Consider the following 22,171-nt stretch of genomic DNA (forward strand, 5'->3'; position numbering starts at 1 on the left):
GATCGTGTTTCCTGGGAGGGGGCCCCTGGGCACCTAAGCACGGGAGAATCAGAACCGAACGGGCGTCGTTGGCGCAGGTCTCGCCTGGCCCTCGGCGCGCTAGGGGACACTGGGCTCTCCCGAGGGGGACGCGAGAGTCGGCGCTGGCCCAGAGCTGGGCGTTTGACGAAGCCTTCCACGGAGGCACGGGTCGCCCGGCCGTGCCCGCCCCCTGCCCCCCGCCCTCCGGCCCTCAGCGCCAGCACAGGGGGAGGTTGGCCCGGCCCCCCTGGGTAGAAGAGCGGCCTGTCACGCACCCTTCGTGCTTACCAGCACCTTCCCGCACCTGTTAGCGAGAGGCACGCTCCACTCCACCCCCGCTTTGGGGCTTTGTTATATTTTCCTGTTCGTTTATGAATTTTGCATTAGCAAACCCACAGCTCTTCCAGCTCACGCTGCAGCAGGTGGCCCCTGACAGCCCCCTGCAGGCCGGGACGGTCACTGGAGGGCCTCTGCAGCAGGCGGGCACTGGAGGCCCCAGGACCCGGCTTTCCCCGGGGAGTTGGGCATCCACACTGGAAGAAGCGAACACATCTTGGGGTGCTCGCGGCCCTAGTAGCTGCTCGGGCACAGCCCCCAGGCCTGGGCCCAGTCGGGCAGTGGCTCCTCCGGTGGCTCGGTTGACCCAGCTGTACGCCAGCCGCCTGAGCCACTCTTCAGAGGTGACCGGGGCTCTCTGTCCTCCCAGGGGGCTCATCCTGCAGGACCTGACCTTCGTGCACCTGGGAAACCCAGACTACATCGATGGCAAGGTGAACTTCTCCAAACGGTGGCAGCAGTTCAACATCCTGGACAGCATGCGGTGCTTCCAGCAGGCGTGAGTGCCGGCGCCGGGGGCTGGGGCGCTTCCGGACCTTGGCTCCGGGGCCGAGGTGGGAGGTGACAGGGGACCTGCCCTTTCCCGTCTGGCAGGGCGACCTGACAAAGCGTGCGGCATGGGCTCAGCACAGCACGGCCCGCGGCCTGCGCCCCGCCGTCCTCCCGTTTCCGGCGCAAGGAAGCCGGTGGCCAGCCTTGCTGTGGGGGGCTCTGGCCCACCTGAATCCGGGGTGGTGAGGGGCGGGCCCAGATGCAGGGGTGTGGCTCGGGGAGACTGTGCAAGGGGCAGAGAGCACGGCTCTAGGGGCCGGTCCCTGCCCGTGTGCCGGTGGCCGCCGTGCAGAGTGCAGGCAGCAGCGGCCTGCGCCGCCTCCCACCCCGGCCCTCACTGGCTGCCCTCCTCCCCCACCAGGCATTACGACATCCGGCGGAACGACGACATCATAAACTTTTTCAATGACTTCAGTGACCACCTGGCCGAGGAGGCCCTGTGGGAACTCTCTCTGAAAATCAAACCCAGAAACATAACGAGGAGGAAAACGGACCGGGAGGAGAAGACCTAAGCGCGGGCGCCGCGAGCAGGGAGCGCCCAGGAGCGGCGCCGAGGGCGGCTCCGGGCCCGGAAGGCGCTTGGGACCTGTCAGGCGGCAGCGGCACGCGTCCCGGCCTCAGGGCCCGCGGCCGGCCGGCCTGAGCCCGGCCCCGCGGCCCACAGCCCTCGGGGAGCCAGCAGGCAGGTCTCGTTGCTGATCGGGAACCGGTGGTCCTCTCCCTCGGTTTTGGTTCCTGCCTTCACGTCCGTCGTCCCCCTCCCCCCTTCCCCCTCCTCCTCCCTCCTCCCCCCTCCTCCTCCTCCCCCCTCCCCCTCTCCCCACGCCCCCTCCACCTGGGAGCAGCACAGGGGTGTCACCGGCAGCCAGGGGACAGCGGGGATTGTCACTCCTCCCCGAGTCCCAGAGTCCTGCGTCTGCTGAAATGACAAACGAGTGACGGCTCAAGGACCCTTTTGGGGGGCTGCACTCCTAGCACCCTTGAACGAAGGGGACATTCAGTTGGGTGGGCAGGGAGCACAGAAGGTGGGGGGCTCCCGCTTTTTGGCGTGGAGGCTAGCGAGCTGCTCAGATGGCCCAGAAAGGTCCGTCAGGGGACGTCTCGGCCGCCCTGGGGCTGGCGCTCCGGCCGCGGTACTGGCCCCCGCCGGCGCCCCCGGCCCCCCTTGCTGGGCCCCGAGCAGGAGGAGCGGCGTCTGCCATCTCTTTGTCCCTTCGTCTGCCCCACCCCACGCGGCCCCCCCCACACACACCATCCAGTGTCACGGGGGCTGGAGGACCTTGCCATCCAGGAAGCATGTCTTACCTGAGCGGGGACCAGCAGCTCCCGGAAGGTTCATTCGGGGGGGCGGGGGCCCTCAGCTGCGTGCCCTGTGCCTTAAACTCCTGCTCGCGGGCCCCGCCTGCCTGCTCTATCCAGGTGGCTGGCAGGGGTGACTCTTGCTCACCAGACCTGTCCACCAGTGCTCACGCTCCCCTGGGAAGGACGGGTGTCCCTGGGAGGCCAGGCCCTCCCCCCACGTGGCGGTCACACCCCTCCCCCTCGTCACACCCGCTCTTGCTGCCGAGGTTGACAATCGGAGGCGAGGTCTGTGGGCCCCGCACACAGGTGCCGGCCCGACAGCGGCCCTGCGCCCCGTGTTGCGTGATGGAGTGCCCACTTCTCCTGGGGTTGGAACGTGGTCAGCAGACGCCGGTCTGACTGTGCTGAGCCCAGAACAAAGCAAAGCAGCAGCATCCACGGCTGTCGACGATTTAGATTTGGCTTTTAAAGAAACAGCCATGTCCCTTTGAGTCCTTCATGGGTTTTTGAGCAGCTTTGATTAAGACAACTTGGGCTGGTCTTTACTCTTTCTTTTTGTCCTGTACATAGAGGGGAGGAGTCTACGAAATGTCGGTTACGGTCCCGCAGCGGTGACCCTGCCGGTGGCAGGCCGGAACACGTCACTTTATTATTTAAAGAGTGTGTGTATAGAGTCACTGTTGATTAACAGTAGTGTGTGTGGGGTGGGGTTTCAGTTTGTTCCTGATTTCTTTTAAGTCCTCTCATTTCAGTCTCTTCCTCCTCGTCCCGGCCTCGCCCAGCTCTGCGGAATGCTGCCGTGGGCACTCGGGGCCCGTGGCTGTGGGACCCGTGGGCGCCCCGCGTTGCCGAGGGCCCCTGGGGTCCCCTGGAGCACGGGCAGAATCTAACAGTGTTTCGGCCTCAGAACCCAGCCAGCCGCCCACGGGCGGACGCGGGTCTGCGCCCCGTCCACCTTGTTGTCAGCCACGAGCCGGACGGGGTCGGGGTGGGGCTCACGACAGACCTGCGCCCACACGTCACCCCCCTTCAGGAGCCCCCGGCGTCCCGAGCAGAGGGGCCGGCGTGCCAGTGACCACTGTGCGAGGACAGCAGGCCCACAGGCTTCCCCTCCCCACGCCTCACTGACACCCTCCTGGCTCCGGGGGTCGCCAGACCCCCAGCCAGCGCTGCAGCCTGGCCGCCGTTCGTCTGTCTTGGGGGCTGGGTGTGGGAGTCAGTCCTCAGACAGACAGACAGACAAGACAGGATCAGGGCGGTTTGGTCCCCCGCAGAGTCGGTGCTCCCTGCCGGTGGGGTGGAGCCAGGGGGCGGGCAGGCACATGCCCAGTCTGAGAAGCGCGTCCCCGCACCTCCCCAATGTTACATTGTAATATATATTCCCAACTAACTTGGCTGATAGTGGCATCTTCCTGCAGACATTTCAAACCTGTAACTTTTATATGAAAGGAAAATAAACACACGAAAGCCGCCCGTGTGTGTGCACACGTCACGTATGTCTGAGTGACAGTTCAAGCTGTCTTCTTTTTCGGTGACCTCCCCTCAAACAGGGCTCCCGGTGCACAGAGGGCAGAGGTCACTGGCCCCAGACCCGCTGGCTGGTTCTGGCAGAAGAGGACGGGGGTCCCCAGCACCAGCTTATTTAGGCAGCCTGTCGGGTCCCCTTGGGCCTAGGGACAGCATGCTTAACCAGCGCCCTAAGGGGCTCGGATCCAGGCCCACCCACAGGTGGCACAAGGCCGGGCATCTGGGGCGCAGCAGCCACGTAGCCCACCGTGCCTTTGCTCGCCGGGGTGCACGATTTAGGGGCAGCCATGTGAGAGCAGCTTTGGGTCTGGCTCATCCTGCCTTTGCTGGGGACATGCTGAAGGAATGTGGCCGTTGGCTGATAAGAGCTCCGGTCCTGGCTCTGCAGCTAAGAAGCCAGGTGACCTGGGTGGGCGAGCGGTCCCTTCTGTTCCCGTTTCCCCAGCTGCAGTGCGGGCGATGCCCGCTTCCATCATAAGGTCCGTGAATGCCCAGGAAGCGTCTGGCGAGCTGCTGCCGCACGAGCATGCGTCAGCACCGGGCGCTTTGCGAACGGCTTCGCCCCATTCAGGCCTCTTAATTTGAAAATCACACAAGCGAAACATTACAGCCGTGTAAGTGCTACAAAGAAGAGGCACTTTAAATTAAATCTGCTTTGAAATCCACTCACAGACATCAGGTCCAGACAGGCTTAACGGGTAATTTATGTGCAGCAAACAGATAACTTCAATCCTCCACAAACACCAAGAACAGATGGGAAGACTTCTCAGCTCCCCTTAGGAGCAGAATACAACCTTGACGTCAAATCCAGACAGTGCAAGAAAATTACAGGCAGATGACGATGCAAAAACTTAAGTATCTTAGCAACCCCAACACTCCCTGAGCGGGTTGGGCTCATCCGCAGATGCGAGGGTGAGAGACGGCAGTGAGCTGGTGAGCGTGCCGGGCCCTGCAGGCCAGACCCGTTGAGGGCGGGGCGCCCGCATCTAGTGTGCTGCTCCCGCCTGAGTGCAAGGAAGACCCCTTCCCAGCCCCCCCCCACTCCAGCTGGGCCCGGCCCGTGAGATCTGGGGAGCAGGTAAGTGTTGCTTCGGGCTGGGGACTCAAGAAGGGGTGTGCCACCTCCATGCTCACTCTTTCCCAGCCGTGACACCGATCCCAGCGGCTGACAGAGCCCCAAGCAGAGGAAGCCCAGCAGGGACCACCCCCACCATCCCACACTGGACTCTACGTGAATGAAAAATGATAAGCTGTTGGAACTTCAGGGTTTACGAAGTTCCACAGCGCGGCCTAGCCTCTCCCGAATGCACCATGTTAGCAGACCACAGGAGGGTCACCGTGGGATCACCTTAGTCGGGAAGGGCTCTGTTAGGAAGCGCGACACCCATTCACAATCACTAAACAATTCTCAGTTAACCAGAAAGCGAACAACTCCCATGATCTAATATTACCCTCCACAATCCTATGCCAAATTATACTTGGTGGTGAAATATTCAAAGCAGCCCCTTCAAAAGCAGAACGAGGTGAGGGTCCCACTAACGACCTGTCCGCTGCTATCCCGGAGATCCTATCTAAGACTGCCCGAAAATTGTGAGATTTATAAGAGAATAGCGAGGTGGTTGGATGTACAATCAGATAAAAAATTAAACGTTCCTATATACAATCAAAAATTAGAAAACAAGTCTTAAAGGATCCCATTTATACTGGCATCACAAGTCTTAAGTACTAGGAATAAACCCAGCAAAAGATGCATAGAAAAAATAATCCAACAAGAGAATATAACATTCGTAAATATTTATGTACCCGACATTGGAGCACCTAAATTTATAAAGCAAATACTAACATCTAAAGGGAGAAACAGACAGCAATACAGTAACAGTAGAGAACTCTGCTACACCACTTACAGCATCCGGGGCGGGAAAGTCAGTCAGAAAACATCCGTAAACGATACTTTGTGCCATGTGCGCTTAACATTCCATCCCAAACCAACAGAATACACCTGCTCAAGCACACAGGGAACATCCTCTAGGATAGATCCCATGTTGGGCCACAAAACAAATCTTACTAAATTTGAGAAGACTGGAATCACATCAGCCGTCTTTTCCGACACGACAGTCTGAAGCTAGCAAGCGATACAGGAAAACTGGAAAATTCACAATAGGCGGAGATTAGACAACGTGCTACTGGACAAACAATGGGTCAGAGAGGAAATCGAGAGATCAGAAGATACCTTGAGATAAGTGGAAATGGAAATGCAACGCGCTACCCCTTACGGGACGCAGCAAAAGCAGTTCTAAGAGGGAGGTTCACGGCCATAAATGCCCACCTACATCAAGAAACAATCTCAAACAGCCTAACTTTATACCCTAAGGAACTAGAAAAAGAACAGAGCCCAAAGTTACTAGGAGGAAGGAAATAAAGGTCAGAAATAGAAATAAATAAAATGGAGACTAAAAAGGCAATAGGAAAAATCGGTGAAATGACGAGCTGATTCTTTGAAAAAAATAAAATTGGCAAATCTTTAGATTCACAAAAAAAAAAAAAAAAAACCCTCAAAATCAGAAATGAGAGAGGAGGTACAACGGATACCACAGAAATGCAACGGACTGTGGGACCACAGTGAACAACTGTATGCCAACGCATCTGACAACCTAGAAGAAAAGGATCAATTCCTAGAAACCCACAGCTACCAGAACGATCATGAAGAAATAGAAAATCTGAACAGACCAATTGCTGGTAAGGAGATTGAATCAGTCATCAGCCTTCCAACAAGATCTGGGACCAGACGGCTTCCCCGATGAGTTCTGTCAGTCAAAGAAGAATTACTATCAATTCTTAAACTCTTCCAAAATATAGACGAGGAGAGAACACTTCCAAACTCATTTTACAAAACCAGCGTTACCAGATACCAAACCAGACAAGGACTCCACGGCCTCTATCTAATGTAGGACTCACCCGGGATACATAAAGAACTCCGAATTGATAAGAGATGATCTAGCATCAAAGTGGGCACAAGACTTGAACAGGCACCTCAGAGAAAAAGATTTCCAAATAGCTGATAAACATGATAAAAGGCTCAACATTAGTCATCAGAGAAATGCAGGCTAAAGCCACACTGAAATGCCACTCCAGTTTTAACCACCAGAAGCGATCAAACTTACAAGACCGACAAATACCAGGGGTGGGTGAGTGTGAGGAGCAACCGGGACGCCGTCCACTCCTGGTGGGGCTGCAGCCCCACGGCCTCTCGCCGGGCTGGCACGTGAGCGTGCTCGGCCGAGCTCCTTCCCACTCTCAGGCGAAACCCCCGAGCCACACTAGAGTTGCCCAACAAACATTTTAACGCCTCCGAAGGCAGGAGGCACCTCGTCAGGATGTTTCTCAGTTGCACTCAACATTTCAGATTCGCCCCAGCTACCTCTCCACCACGGGAGAATCAGGCGAACAGGCTGAACCCGAAACCTGGAGTTGCCGAGTCGGAAGGCATGCACATTTCAGTTCGTTTTTTTAATTACACCACACATGAATACATCCGTCACATGAATACATCCGTCACATGAATACATCCGTATTCTTAAATTCAGCAACGCTTCGCACAGCTCCTAGTCCCCGGGCAGCCACCATCAGCAGTCTGGAAGTACGTGTTCTTTGCACATACATGCACATAACTACATGGTACACATGTTACTAAGACACCATCGGTCTACTTCCCACGCAGCCTGTGGCTACATGCCCGCCAGTAACACGTGAGAGGCTCTGTGTCCAGTCCGTCCCCTGTGGACGTATTCAAGCTTTCTCGTGTTTTCCTAACCTGATAAGTCAACTCTTGGTTTAAATCTACACTTTTCTGAAATCAAACCTCAGGCTTTCCCTCTGGTTTTCCAGATTTTAAGCGGCCTCCTCAGCTGCCTTCTGTGGGTGGAGCTTTGTACTATACTCCGTTAACCTATCTGGAGTTCCGCATATGAAAATATTTTTTTCCAACCAGACAAGCAACTGCTTAATATGAGCCCTCAATGACTCACTCAATTAAAATGCCTCTTTGATCAGATAGTAACTCCCCATATATGCTTAGAATGTTTGCTGGACTTTGTTATTTTTCACTAATCTGTCTCTGGAAAAGCCACACTGTCTTACTTATTGTAGCTTTATGGTAAGTTTTACTATCCAGTGAAGAAAATCCACCCTGATTCAACATTTTAAAAATGTTATTCGCAATCTTTATACATTTTCCTTCCATATGAATTTTTAAAAACATTTTTGTCATAGTCTTAAAAACTTGGTTTTCTTGTTGGAATTTCATTAAGTCTCTTTAAGGAGACTAAATATTTTTATAGTAGTACATCTTCCTATCTATTTTGTTCAGCTTATTTATTTTTGGGTTTTTTTTGATAATTTTTTTAAAAGTGTTTTCTTCACCTGGGTCCAGATCATTGTTAAATTAACTCCTAGATTTTACTGTTTTTATCACTATAGTGGGCGGAATTTAAAATTTTTCCCACTTTTAACTGATTTTTGCTATTCACTGTCGTATATTTCTTTTGTATCCAACTATTTTACTGAGTTCTATTATCCTAATTTTTTCAGTGACTCTTGGGTATTCTAGCTAGAAACTCACGTTGTTTCTTCTAATTTTCCCATGACAGATTTCACTTTGCTTTTACATTAGCTAGAACGTTAAAACAACGTTGAGCAGTAGACAGTAGGGGGCACACGTGGGTTGATCCTGGTTATAACGGGTTTTAATGGTTTCAATTTCCCACTTAAAGTGCCCGTAGCAGCCGAGGCAGCACTGGGAGCTCATTAGAAATGCAGACTCTCACCGACCAAATCGGTCTGCATTTCAGTAAGACTCCCCAGGTGTTTTCCAGGTGAAGGTCAAGGAATGCTGGTCTAAACACTTCAGAGTTTAGTAAGAACACCTGTGGCTGTGGCGTCTGCCAAGCACGTTTTGGCATCTATCGATCCCTAAAAAGTCGTTTCCGCCTTTTTTGGGGGCTGCCATACGTTTTCGTTTTTGACATCCCGAATCGGGCCCAGCACGGTCACTCATCACCCGCTTCCTCATCCACACCTCGCCAGCTCCTCGGCACCTCGAGGGCTGAGACGGGACATTCTGCGTCAGCTCCCGGTGCCAGAGCCCTGGCTGTGAGCAGCGCACAGTGGGTGCTCAGAAAGCGCCCAATTCAACCTGAGCTGTCAGTCTTCTGTGGCTCAGTGGAGGCCCCCTTCTCTCTCAGTGCTCAAGGTTCTTAACTGTGTCAAGTCCCAGGCCCCTTTGAGGATCTGGTGACAGCTCCAGACTCCTCCCTAGGAAGATGCCCGTGGCCAAGTTCCTATCTGCCCCTGGGGAGGTTCCTGGCTGTCCGGAAGCTCACGGTAAACCCTTAACCCTCAGTCTCCCACCACTTTTGGCTGTGGAGGTCCCAACAGAATTTCCTGCCGTCCGTACCCAGCAGCTGTGCTCCCAAGGTGCCCGCCACAGCCAGGCACTGCGCTGGACGCCCCGGGGTCCTCCCACTGAGTCCGTCTGTGCCTCCAGAGGGCAGGTGGTGCCGCTGCCCCAATTTCCTTGAGAGACAAGAAACTGAAAGCAAGGATGGGGCTGGGGGCTGGGGGCTGGGTAAGCCAGACAGTGGCTGTCAGTTACAAGGCGCCCGCTGGGAGCTCCCTGGGCCCCCCTCCTCTGCAGACGGTTGGGATCCTGGTACGACGAGGGGCCGTTCTTCCACCACAGCCCACTGGGCTGGGGCGCCGGGCATCCGACACAAGGGCACCAGTGTGCAGACAGCCCTGCAGGCTGTCCGGCAGCCTCGGGGGCGACCTGGCGACGGTGCTCCCCAACAGGGTCGCCCTCACCACAGGGGGACCCACTGCCCCTCCATCTGTGGGCAATAAAGTTAGGGACAGAGGGAGCAGAACATGCAGGTGGGGTGGGGCAGAGCTGACTCGCCGGCAAGAAGAGGTAGCGAGCGGAGGCGTGAGGAGGGAAGTCTGTGGTCGAGAAGCCCCTGGGGAAGTGGGTCTAGGCAGAAGCCGTACTGCGCCTCGGGGGCTGCACAGCGAGCAACGCCCAGGTGCCCGGCAGAGCCGCCTGCGTGCGGACGGCATCTCGGGCGCGGGCCGGGAGCCGGCTGCGTGCGGACGGCATCTCAGGCGCCCAGGCGCCCGGCAGAGCCGCCTGCGTGCTGACGGCATCTCGGGCGCGGGCCGGGAGCCGGCTGTTGACAGGTGCTGCTGGCCCTGGCAGCCGGACGTCGCCCCGTGCAGTTCTGCCCAGGGCGGTGTCCTTATTTATTGACCAGACATGGGGGCCTCGATTTCTGGACAAGAGGACAGCCTGAGAGAGTCTGTCCCAGGATGGGGCAGGGGCGCAGAACGCCCGGCCGGGAGCTACGCATGACCCCACCGCGGCTCTGCCCGGCGACCGCCGAGCCAGGCTGGAGGCGGCGGAGGCCGGAGCGTGCAGCGTCCTCCCTGATGGCTCGGCACAGCGCGAGCTCCGGTCCCTCCCATGGTGTCCCACGGGTAAAGTGAAGGCAAGGGCCCCGGGGCCCAGGCCACGCGGTCCCAGGAAGACCTCGGGAGAGGCGCCGAAGACATGGGACTCCGGGGGCCCCATCCCACAGCGCAGCCTGGGCCCTGGGGCCACCTCTGATTAGGACTCTGCCCGCGGCCACCCGTAGGGGCCGAAGCCAAGCCACAGGTGCACAATCCCACCCTCTTCTGCCCTTAGCTCCCTGCTGCAGGCAACTGACGGCCGCCGGCGGGGATCAAAGTCCACAGAAAGTGTCCGGCCAGGTCGGGTGTCCCTGGGCGTCCTGGCACCCCCGAAGGAGCCAGCGTCCTCAAGGGAGGTAGAGTGCCACCACCACGTAGATGACCCAGCTGGTGGACACGAAGACCCCGAAGAGCAGGCTGAACAGCACGAGCGAGCGGGCCTTGCGCGAGGCCTCCTCGGCCTGGGCCAGGTCGCCCCTGCTCAGCGCGGCGCGGGTCTGCAACGAGACGGGGCGAGGGGCGGGGTGAGGGGGCGCGCGCGGGAGCCCTCGGCCGGGCCCTGCCCCGAGCACAGCCCGGAGGCTGCGGACCCGCCAGGCCACGGCGCATGAGGGAGCAGGAGCAATGGGGGCGACGGCCGCCAGCTCTCGGGCACTCGCGGGGGGCCTAGCGCCCTTGACACCTTCGGCCTCCCCCACAGTCCTCACAACTCCCCTGAGGCCAGTGTCGCTGCTGCCTTCGCTTCGCGGATGAGGAAGCCAAGGCTCAGCGAGGTTCCGTGACCCGCCCAGGGCCACACAGCCGGCGGCGGAGCGAGAATTCCCAGGCAGGCGGGGGCGGCCAGAGCCTCACCTCTAAGCTGTCCTGAGAGCCGCCTTCTCCCCACAGCCCCGGCTGCCTTATGACTAGGGGGCTGATCGTTTAGGGGGTCAGGGCGATGGCCAGGTGAGCTGTGGGCGGCGCCCCCACAGGCTTGCCTACTCTGTCTACTAGAACGGCCTCACACTGGCTTCCCTGAGCCCCAGAGCGTAACCTGGTGCCGGGGTGACGTCCGGAGGGGAGGCAGGAGGGAGCGAGCTAGCAAGACGGGTGGGCAGGGGATGAACGGACAGACAGCTAGACAAACGTCAGGTGGACGGACAGAGGAATGAGTGGGCGGGTGGGGGACGGTGGTCTCTACCCCGTTACACGCAGGCCCCCCACCGGGGTGGGCGGTTCCTCGGGCCTTGTCACTCAATCACACCTTCCCTGTGAGCTTTTAGCCAGACTTCCTAGAGTGGCTCTTGAGTGGCAGGGGGCAGAGACAGAAGAGGGGCCAGGGCCCCACAGACCGCTGGCTCTGACATCCCAATCCCCGCCACCCTCCTGAGAGGGAAACCCCAGGGCCCCAGGTGCTGCGCGGACCCCCACCCGGGCCACCATGGGCTGTACCCAGGGCGCGCCCTGCCCCGCCCCGCCCACCTCATGGGAGTAGACGATGGCGACGAGCCCCGTGAGCAGGCAGCAGAAGAGGGTCACCAGCACCGACTCCATCATGTAGTCCTTGGGCAGCGGCCTGTGCTCCACGGCGGCCGAGGCTGGCACGCCGGCCAGGGGGCCGTTGTACTGGGGGGGCAGAGGCCACGGCGTGAGGGGCTGCGGGCGCCGCCCCGGCCGCCAGCCCCCTGCGTGAGGACACAGACGGGGAGGGTCCCTCCGCCCACCTCCAACCCCACCCGGGGCCACCGGGGCTCAGGTCAAGGTCCCCCTTTCGCCCTCCCTCTGCACACCCCCAGCCTGTCCCTCAGCCCCCGGGGCCCTCTTAGTGCTCGGCCCAGGGTCCAGCCACCCTGCGTCTCCATGTCCTCGCTGGGCTCCTGACCTGGGGGGCCTCTAGGCTCTCCACATAGAGCCTAAGGTGTTTTGTAGGTTTTTTTTTTTTCCTAAAAATCTAATCATCTCCCACCCAAAGGCCACGCTTTCGGTGGACCCCACCCTCCCATCGTCCCTCCCCCCCAGCGCACGACCGCCATCCCCGAACACGGGGCCTGGCTGCCCTCCACACCTGCGCCCCCTGCCCAGCGCCCCCCCCCAGGGCCCCCCCCTTCTCTCCTCCCCCTCAGTTCTCCTCCTCGCCCCCCAGAAGCCAGCTTAGACCCCACTTCCTGGGCCCGTCCAATCCCCAGGCTGGGGTGGCCCTTTCCTTTTCCTCCTCTGGGCACAGAAGTGGGGGCGTTGCTCACCTGGCCTCCCATCCCCCCCCCCGTGTGCCAAACTCTCCCACGGGGGAGGGGCAGGTGGGACAGACCGAGGGACGCATGAGGAGGGGTGAGCGGGCATCGAGTGAGCGGAGAGCGGGGATGCCTAGGAGGGGGGTCGACGGGGTTCAGGGGGGAGGCGAGGTGGGCGTGGGCGGAGGGCGAGCGCGCCCGCGGGCTGGGGCCGCCGCACTCACCACGGGGAAGGGCGCGAAGAGCGGCGTGGGCGCGGGCGCGGGGTACAGGGGCGCGGCGGGCGGCGGTGGGTACAGGGCCTGGGGCGAGGGCGCGGGCTGGAAGACCACGGGCCCCTGTGGGAAGGGCGGGTAGAGCAGGTGCACGGCCTTGGGGTCCGGCGGCGCGTAGGGCGGGGGCTCGCCCTCAAAGCCGATGTTAGGGATGCCACCGGCCCCCGCCTTGGCGCCCTGCCTGGCCTCGCCCGCGGCCGGGGTCTGGGTGGCGGGCGCCGCCTCGGCCTCGGCCTGGGAATCGGCCGCGGGGTCCTCTGCGGCCGGGGTGCCGCCCCCGCCCGCGGCCGCCCCCTCGCTGGGCGCTCCGTCCTCATCCAGGAGCCGCGGCCGGCGCGGGAGCTGCGGGAACTCAGGGCCCCGGGGATCCTCAGGCGCCGCGGGGCCACCGCCCCCCTTCGTTTCTGCTCCTGCGAAGAAACGGCAGGTGTCGTGAGCCCCGAGACACCTCTGAGCCAGGTGGGACTGTCTTCCCCCCGGGCCCCTCCAAGGAGCAAGTCAAGGCCCACACGATCGCAACGCCTCACCGTGCTGGGTCCTCAAAGGCTGGTTCCCCGAAGGGCAAAGACACACAAGAGAACAGGCTCAGCGAGGGGAAGCGCCTCGCTGGTGGCCACGGGGCCAGCGCAAGGCCAGCTGCGATGGCACGTGGGCCTTGCCCCTGCCCCCTGGCCCTCGGTCCGGATTGCCTCTGCTGGGATGGAGTCCCATCCACACCACAGCAGACTGGACCAGGAAAGGCACATCAGCCCAGGGGCAGCCCCCTGAGAGCCTGGCCTGCGACGTGCTCCCTGGGGGGCTGGCCCAGAGGATGAGCTGAGCCAGTCAGACTCTTGGTGTGGAAGCTGGAGAGCTCAGCGGTTCTCGGGCCCTGGCTGATAGAGTGACCTCAAAGAGAAGGTCACTAAGGACCACATGCCTAGGAGAGGCCCAGAGGGAGCAAAACCTGGGTGAGGGTGGGGAGGGGCCGGGAAAGGACAGGAGCAGCTGGAAGCAGGGCTCCAGCCCCCGCAGCCCTGAGGCCTTCCAGCCCTGACCGTGGCCTCCAGCAGCCGCACAGTAAACTCCGAGCAGGGCTCAACAAGTCCGAAGGTTCCCCTTGCCACCTCCTGAGACCATCCTGAAAGCCACCTCTAGCCACAGGCAGGTACCGGAGGACAGCCTGGAGGAGGGTCCTGGGTGGACTCCTGGACCTGGGCCGGCATTCAAGGCCCCACTGCAGGGGTGGGCAGCCCAGGGCCTGGCTTCGGAAGTTCATGTCCTAAGTGTCCTTAGGATTATCGAAGGTGGAAAGGTAAGTAAAACAGACATTACAGTGACAGCATAAGAGGTGGTGGACAGGACCGGCCGAAGCCACCCCCTCCCACCCCTAGCCCAACCCCCACTCCTCCCAGCCCCCAGCAGAGCCGTGGGCAGAGTCAGAGGCCAGGGGCCACTGGGGGGAGGGATCCCCAGTGGCAAGGAGTGCTGAGCCCCTGAGAGCCCCCCAATCCACCTCCTCGCTGGGGCCCCTGCGCCTCGCAGGCCTGCCAGGGGTGTCCGCCTGATACACATCTCGCAATGGTGGAAAGAGAAGAATGGGCAGCTAGGCACTAGAAACCCTGTAATTCTGGCCAGAGAAACCGGGAAAGGACCCCTGCAGGATGGAAAGAATGGGGGGATCTCGAAGAGAAGGCCTGCAGGAGGGGATCCCCTCGTTCCGTATGTGAACCGGGGTGACCAGTGTATGTCAGTTTGCTCAGGACTTCCTCAGATTTACTACTGAGAACCTCACATCCTGGAAAATCCCTGAGCCCCAGACAAACTGGGATGGTTCGTCTCCCAAGACTGGACCCTCTCAAGTCCCTCCCGGATTCACCCCCAAGCTGCACGTGTAGGAACAGACTTAAACCAGCTCAAGGAAGACTGAAAACCGGATCACCAAAACAGCCAGAAAACAATTTACAATGGCAATAAGTACATATCTACCAATAATCACTTTAAATGTAAATGGACTAAATATTCTAAATGAAAGACATAGAGCGAGTGTCTCAGTAGATGAAGAAACAAGCCCCATCGATGTGCTGCCTACAGGAGACTCACTTGAGACGCTGGGACAGACTGAACACGAAGAGATGGAGAAACCCGGTCAACGCAAATGGAAACCAGAAGAAAGCGTGCGTAGTTACGGCAGACAAAACGGACTTTCAAACAAAGGCTGTCATACGGCAGGGCATTATGTGATGACGAGGTCAATCCAACAAGAGAACGCAACGCTCATAAATATTTACGCACCCGACATCGGAACACCGAAACATACGAAGTAAATAGTGACAGCCCTAAAGGGAGAAACAGACGATGTTACAATAACAGGAGGGGACTTTAATACCGCACTCACGGCAATGGACACACCGGCCGAATAGAGAAGTCAATGAGGAAACGTCAGCCTGGGGTGATACATCACACCATGCGCGCATCACGGACATACACGGATGGGGTAAGAGCAAAGGGCCCTACGGGAGCCACGGTTCTACATCTTCCTGGAAGTGAAACACCCTTGGCTCTAAGTAGACTGTGGAAAGTGAGGGGTGTGTTGGAATCCCTAGAGGAACCACTAAAAAATAACGTTCAGGTACGTAGCCGAAACACCAAGAGGTAAGCTGAACTAAAATACTAAAGAGTATGCAAATACTACCCAAAAAAGGCAGGGTGGGGGCGGGACAGGGAAGGAGGCTGGAGGAACAAATCAGAGGCGATGAAGGGAGAACAGCGCTAACATCATAACTTCGGTGCCGCCATGTCGACAATCACGTCGAATGCTGACGGTGCGGGGCAGGAGACGTGAACAGGAATCTCTCCGAAGAGGAAGTGTAAACGGCCAACAGACACATGAAAAGATACTCAAGATCGCTCATCATCGGAGGGATGCAAATTAAAACCACGACGAGCCATCCCCTCGCGCCTGTCGGAACGGCTGTCATCAAAAACCAAAACACCGTCAGTGTCTAAGTGTCGGTGAAAAGGGGCCCCTCGCGCCCTGCTGGCGGGATCGCAAACCGGCGCAGCCACGATGGAAAACAGTCCGGAGGGGCCTCGAAAAATGAAAACTAGAACTGCCTTTTGACCCAGCACTGGCACTTCTGGGTGTTTATCCAAAGAAAACCCAAACACCGATTGGGGACACTCTGTGCCGCCCCCACGTTCACACCCGCGCTATTCACGGTAGCCAAGGTGTGGAAGCGACCCAAGTGCCCATCGACAGGTGCCTGGGTGAGAAGTTACGGTTCCCATATACGATGGAATATTAGCCATAAAAAAAGTGAAATCCTACCGCTTGCAACGACACGGATGGACCTAGAGGCTTTCACGCCGAGCGAAATAAGTCAGACAAAGACAGATACCATACGATTTCACTTATATGCGGAATCTAAAGAACGAAAGGAACAAACTAAACGAAAACCCACAGACTCGCTGCTGCAGAGGACGCTCTGGAGGACGGCGCAGGGAACGGAGTCGATGGCATTGTACCGGCTAGCGCGGCGGTCGCTTCAGAAACCACGTGACTGTCTAACCGATACGCTTTACACCTGCAAAATGAACTGTGGCAAGTCGGTGGTTCCAATATTCCAATTAAAAAGCAGAGATGGACAGAATGAATAAGAACCAAGACCTACGAGCGACCTACAGTAGACACATTTTAAGTATAAAAAGACACAAGCGAAAGTCGGTCCATGAAAAAAGAAATGCTATACAAACAGTCGGCAGAGGGCAGGAGTGGCTACGTTCACATCAGATGGAACAGACTTCAAAAAAAAGAGCGCTACCAGCAACAAAGAGGAACAGCTCATGTTGATAAAAGGGACAACTCATCAGGCAGGGATAATAATTACAAATGCGTGTGTGCCTGGGAGCAGAGCTTCGATACACAGAAAACAAAAATTGACAGTTAAAGGGAGAAACCAAATATACAATCATTGTAGAAGATTTTAATACCTTTCTTATAGCAATTGATAGAACAATGAGACAAAACATCAGTAAGGTTGTAGGTAACCTGAACAATACCATAAACCAGTGGTCCCAGGCACCAGGGACCGGTGCTCCTACGCGAATCTAATACCTGCTGATCTGAGGCGGAGCTGAGGCGGTGATGCTGGCGCTGGGGGCGGCTGCAGATACAGATGAAACTTCGCCCACTCACCGGCTGCTTACCTCCTGCTATGCGGCCCGGTTCCTAGCAGGCCAGGGACCGGTACCGGTCTACGGCCCCTGAGGTTGGGGACCCTTACTGTAAACCACCTTGATGCAGCTCGTGTTTACAGAATACTACACCTAACAACTGCCAGCACCATTTTTTCCAAGGACCCAAGGGCGCATTCACCAAGATAGGTCCTATGCTGGGCCACAAAGCAAGTCTCAGTGTTAAGAGAATTGAAAGTATTCCAGTCGTACTCTCTGACCACAATAGAATTAAAATCAGAAACCAATAGCAATGATGTATCTAGGAAAGTACCAAATATCTGGAAATTAGCCCACTTCTAAAGAATTCATATAGCCAAACTAAAATCCCAAGGGAAATTAGAAAGTACTTTGAACTGAATGACAGCGGGGAAACACATCAGAATGTGTGGGACGTGGCTAACGCGGTTCGTGGAGGGAGACGGAGCTTCGAACGATTGCATTAGGAAACGAAGATCCCAGATCACTGAACGGGCATCAGGAGAACACCGCGAGCAACCTAACGCCAGCAAATCTGACAGTGTAGGTCAAACGGAACTTTCTCGAAAAATGCAACTCTTGAAAACTGGCACAAGAAACTGGCGCAAGGAAATCCGAATCGTGCTCTATCTACCAAAGAAATTAGATTTGTTATAAAACCTTTTCTAAAAGAAAACTCTATGCCCAGATGGTTTCACTGCTAAAATCTATCAAACACTCAAAGAAAATAACACCCACGTTACACAGTTTTTGAAGACAGAGGTGGGTCACTGCTCATTCGATGAGGCCCGCATAAACCTAATACCAAAACCTAAAAAGTTACAAAAAAGGAAAATTAGAGCTCAATATCCCTCACGAATAGAAACACAAAAACATCCTCAATAAAATATTATCAAATTCAATCCAACAACATATAAAAAACACATTATGATCAAACAGGAGCAGGTAAGGTTGGTTCAATACTCAAAAATCGGTCAATGTACTTCAAATTAACAGAATACAGGTGAAAAAAAAATTATCATTTGAATGGCTATAGAGAAAATATCGGACAAAGTTTGACACCCATTAATGGTAAACGAAACAAAATAAAAGACTCGTAGAAAACTAATAATAGTAGAGAATGTCCTCGAATTGATAAAGGGTATCTGTGAAAAACCCACAGCTAACCTCACACTTAATGCTAAAAGACTGAATTGTTCCCCTTTCATCCCCAAGATCAAAAGCACAGTAAGGATGTCCACTTCTCCTCAGCATTATTCTGGTCTTAACCAGAGTGATAAAGCCTGAAAAAAAGAGAAAAATCATAGAGTTTGCAAAAGAGGTAAAACTGTAGAAGAAGGCACGATTATTATGGAGAAAAATCCCAGGAAATCTACAACTCCTAGAACTAATAAATTGATTTGGTAAGGTCACAGGTTACAGGGTTAATACACAGAATCAACTGTATTCTTATGTACGAGCAGCAATTAGAGAATAAAGCTAAAACTAAGATCTTGTTCACGGTAGCACCAAAATAATGGAAAATGCCTGAGAATAAATCTAACCAATGAACGCCAAAATAGCTACACTAAAAATTACAAGGCGCTGCTGAGAGGAACTAAAATCCTAAATAAGTAGAAAGACACACTCGGCTCATTGACTGAAACAGTCAGGTTAAGATAACAATTCTCCTCACATCCCTCCATAAGATTTACTGCAATCACAATCAACATTTCAGCAGGCTTTTCTTAAATGTAGAAAGTGACAAGCTAATCATGAGAGCACCTAAAATAAGCAAAATTACTTTTAAAAGAACAAAATGGAAGGACTTCACCCGACCTCAAGACGTCCTATAACTGCGCTACGCCGGCCAGCTCCTTATTAATGAAATGACAGCGCATGGAGAAGGGAGCCTTCGAGAGGACAGGGCAGATCCGGCCTCTCTCACCTTCTCTCCCTGAGTGTCCAGGGCCTGGCCGCAGGTGCCGCTCTACGCCCCGCCCCTCGCCATGCCCACCTCGTCCACCTCGTGCCTCCTCAGTTTCCTTATCCTTACGAACAACACGGGGATGAAGTGAGTGTGTGGCCTGCAAAGTGCTCGGCCTGCCATGAGCGCTCCACCAACATCGGCCGCTGCTGTCTGAAGTTAGAAGGTGCCCAAATGAGGGGTGTTCTGGCCAGTGTGGGGCGTGACAGCTACTGGGGAGTGAGGGCCACACTGGAGTCGGTAAGGTTTGATCCACAGAGCTGGGCTCCTCCAAGAGGACCCTGGTAGGGGGAATGAGGGGGAGCTGATCTACTGGAGGGTGGGGGTGACCCCCGGAGGTGGGGGTGCCAGCCAGACTCCACCCCCGTAGAGACCTGGTTAGATGCTCTCAGGATTAACAGGGCAGCTCCCAACCTCACCCACCCAGCCAGGGGCTGGAGTTCTGAAATAAGGAAGGCAGCGCCCCCATGAGGAACACTGTGGGGGAAGGGGGTCTGCGCCAGGGGGCTCCCCAGCACCGCGCGCTGCCTCACAAGCTCTCAGCCCACGCCCGGCGCCCCAGCTACCTAAGACCCTGCCCAGCTCTGCATGTTCGACCACGCAGAGGCGCCAGGTCGGCAACTACCAACGACCGGCCAACCACCGGCCTGCGCCCCCGGCTCGGAATCACAATTCCGGACTCGCACCCAGCGCAAACACCAGGATTCGAGCAGGGGCGGGGCCCTGTGGGACTGCGTGGACGCGGCTTCGTGCGCGGGCGCTGCGGGCGAAGCCAGCGGGAAGCGCCAGCGCGACCCGCGGGCGGGACACCTGCATCCGCGCGGCCTTCCAGGCAGGTGGCGTGAACGCTCCAGACCTCCGTGTCCCGGTCTGCGGAACGGGGCTAATGGTTCGTAACAACCGTTTTAAAGTGATCAGAGCGACGGGACCGCCCGGCGCCGTCCTGAGAGCTCTGCGTGCGCCAGCCCCTCGGGTCGTCCTCCCCGCGCGTTTCCCAGGTGCGAACACTGCGTCCCGCAGCAGGTAACTGGACCCTCAGCTGGCAGGCCCACTCGGGAGGCGGCGCCCTGCGGGGTGCCCGCGGGGCCGCCACGCCTCTGCCCCAGTTAGGGAAACAAAGCCTGCAGCTCCCCAGGGCCCCTGACCGATGGCGCGGAGATCGGGCCGCGGCCCGGGCCCTCGGACACCGGACACCGGACATCGGACACCGGAGCTCCGCGCGCCGCTCCGGCGGGAAAGGGGAGGCGCAAAGGTGCTCGAGGGTCGAGGGTCGAGGGTCAGGGGGTGGTGGCTGGTGGAGCCGGGCCGGACCCCGCCCCTCTTTCCCGTTTCCTGCGAGGAAGCCAGTGGCAGAAGACATGTAGGTGCCCCCCAACACAGGTTGTCGTTGGGGGGCCAGGCAGGGCTCTGCCGCCTTCCCAGTTCCCTGCCCCCACTCAGCCAGCCTGGGACTCACGGGGCAAGAACGGGGGGAGGGGCGCGGGGGAGGTGAGGCGGGAAGGGTCGCGTTTCCCACCCAGCCCCGCCTTTCGGGCCCGGTGCAGGGGGGCTGGGGGAGGGCCGTCGGGGCTCCCTGAGAGAACCTTTCCGCGGTCCTGCCTCGCCAACCGTCTTTCGGGCTCGGCGACCCCACCCCACCCACCTCTGGTGGCCTCTAAGTCAGTGGGGGCCCGCCCCCTGGCCAGGGTCGCCCCTGCTCTAGGGACTTCAGCCTGGCCAGAGGGGCGAACATGATCATCGCCAGAATGACAGGGCGAGAGGGAGGGGAGTGGAAAACTCCCCCCAAATTGCCACTGCTCGGCCCGCTGCCCGCCCTGGGGGGTCAGGTGGAGCCGCAGGGGCTCCCGGCCCGCGCCAAGGGCCCCCCTCGCAGCTCTCCCGCACGGGCGCCCCCGGAGCTGGCGGGGGCATGGCCGAAGCCGCCACACTTCTGGTTCCCCCAGTGTGGGGCGGGGGTGTCCCAGAGCAGGCCCGGGCAGGGGCCCCGCAGAAGGAGCCTCCAGAACTAGGCCGGTCGCGCCCCGGCCTCCCAGCCCCTCCGCTCCGCAGCCCGCCGCGGGGACCCCCGGAGCCCGGGCGGGGGGCGCGCGGCGTGCACGGGGCCCCGTGCCCTCACCTGCATCCATGGCCGGCGGCGGGGCTCCCTGCCCCCGGCGCCTCCCGCGGCCGTCGGGCCCGGCTCCGCTTTCGCCGCCGGCTCGGGTTTCCTGGTGCCGGCTGCGCGGCCGGTTAATAATTGACCGCCTGGGTTCCCCACGACTGTGTCAACAGGTGGCTCCCGTGCGCCCTGGTGCCGGCTGGACCCGCCTGCCGCCGCCCAGCCCGCAGGGAGGGAAGGGCGCTGGAGGGGTGCAGCAGGGTTTTGCCGGCATGGGGGCGATGGGAGGGGGCAGCCGCAGGGCGATCTGTGCCAGTGCCCAGGGGCCAGGAAGGTGACAGAGCAGCGGTGGGGACTTGGGCAAACCGACAGCACAGCCGCATGTATTTGAGGACCGCGGGGAGTCATGGGTAGCTGCGGAATCCCACCTATGACAGTGGAGGGAATAAGGGAGATAGAAAACCACCGTTAGGACGTCCCAGTGCTAATCTCCTGCTAACAACGGCCTCAGGCAAGAGGACCCCCCAGCGGGCGCTGAACTCAGCAGCGAAAGTGGATCGAACACAACACCACACCTGTGCAGTCCCAGAGCGCCTCTTGCAAAGCACTGAGCACAAAGGGAAAGCCGGCGAGGTCGCAGTGGGGGACCCGGCGAGCGAGGTCAGCATCACAGGAGGGCACCGTGGACACCTGGGCGTGGCACCGAGGGGGCGCGTCTCATCTGTGGCGCCCCCCCCAAGAAGGCGTACACCCAATCACACTCAAACCATAGACGAACCCCTGGCGAAAGGCTCCCCAAAACATTGTCAGGTCTGTACTTTCCACGGTTAGAATTTCGATTTGGCTCAAAGTCTACTTTTTTTTGTTGTTTTTCTTGGTAATGTTTTTTTTTCTTCCGTCACGCACTCTATTTTGTGTGCTTTCTTGTCAAGTGGTTTTAAAAGCCTTTTATTTGAAAAATCATTTCAAACTCAGGGCCACGTAGTCACTCTGCTCAATTTCCCCATCAGGAAAATGGGGTAATGATGGTACCTGCATCGCAGGGGTTATTGGAGCTAGAGGGAAACCAGCCCTGAGCATTCCCTGAGCAGACAAAACCGGTCGTTTCCCTCGTAGAAAGCGCAGTGTAGACTTCCTCCGCAAGGTTAACTTGACCTGGGTCTTTTCTTGTTATGCCTCTGGAATTATA

The 22,171-nt window shown here is 57.8% G+C and overlaps 2 protein-coding genes across 11 annotated transcripts in view; one reads left to right on the forward strand and one right to left on the reverse strand.

Moving 5' to 3' along the window:
• Nucleotides 1-1,694, forward strand: part of RAPGEF1 (Rap guanine nucleotide exchange factor 1) — a 122,245-nt gene extending 120,551 nt beyond the window's left edge. For 4 of the 10 annotated variants that reach the window (XM_036218076.1, XM_016133867.2, XM_016133868.2 and 1 more), the window contains 2 exons: nucleotides 728-856; nucleotides 1,271-1,694. In XM_036218076.1, the coding sequence (XP_036073969.1) occupies nucleotides 728-856; nucleotides 1,271-1,421 (280 nt within the window). In that variant the 3' untranslated portion in view covers nucleotides 1,422-1,694. The remainder of the gene's footprint in view (nucleotides 1-727; nucleotides 857-1,270) is intronic. The other 6 variants (XM_036218081.1, XM_016133874.2, XM_036218079.1 and 3 more) reach the window with 2 other exon arrangements.
• A 1,037-nt stretch (nucleotides 1,695-2,731) lies between these two features.
• Nucleotides 2,732-21,304, reverse strand: PRRT1B (proline rich transmembrane protein 1B). The gene is made up of 4 exons (XM_016133945.2): nucleotides 21,001-21,304; nucleotides 12,674-13,134; nucleotides 11,701-11,844; nucleotides 2,732-10,736 (listed from the first exon to the last, which is right to left on the reverse strand). The coding sequence occupies exons 1-4, from the start codon at nucleotides 21,008-21,010 to the stop codon at nucleotides 10,587-10,589; spliced, it is 765 nt and encodes a 254-aa protein (XP_015989431.2). The 5' UTR covers nucleotides 21,011-21,304; the 3' UTR covers nucleotides 2,732-10,586.
• Between the last annotated feature and the right edge of the window lie 867 nt (nucleotides 21,305-22,171).

This window comes from Rousettus aegyptiacus, unplaced genomic scaffold, assembly GCF_014176215.1.
Source record: "Rousettus aegyptiacus isolate mRouAeg1 unplaced genomic scaffold, mRouAeg1.p scaffold_m13_p_3, whole genome shotgun sequence".
Taxonomy (NCBI): Eukaryota; Metazoa; Chordata; class Mammalia; order Chiroptera; family Pteropodidae; genus Rousettus; species Rousettus aegyptiacus.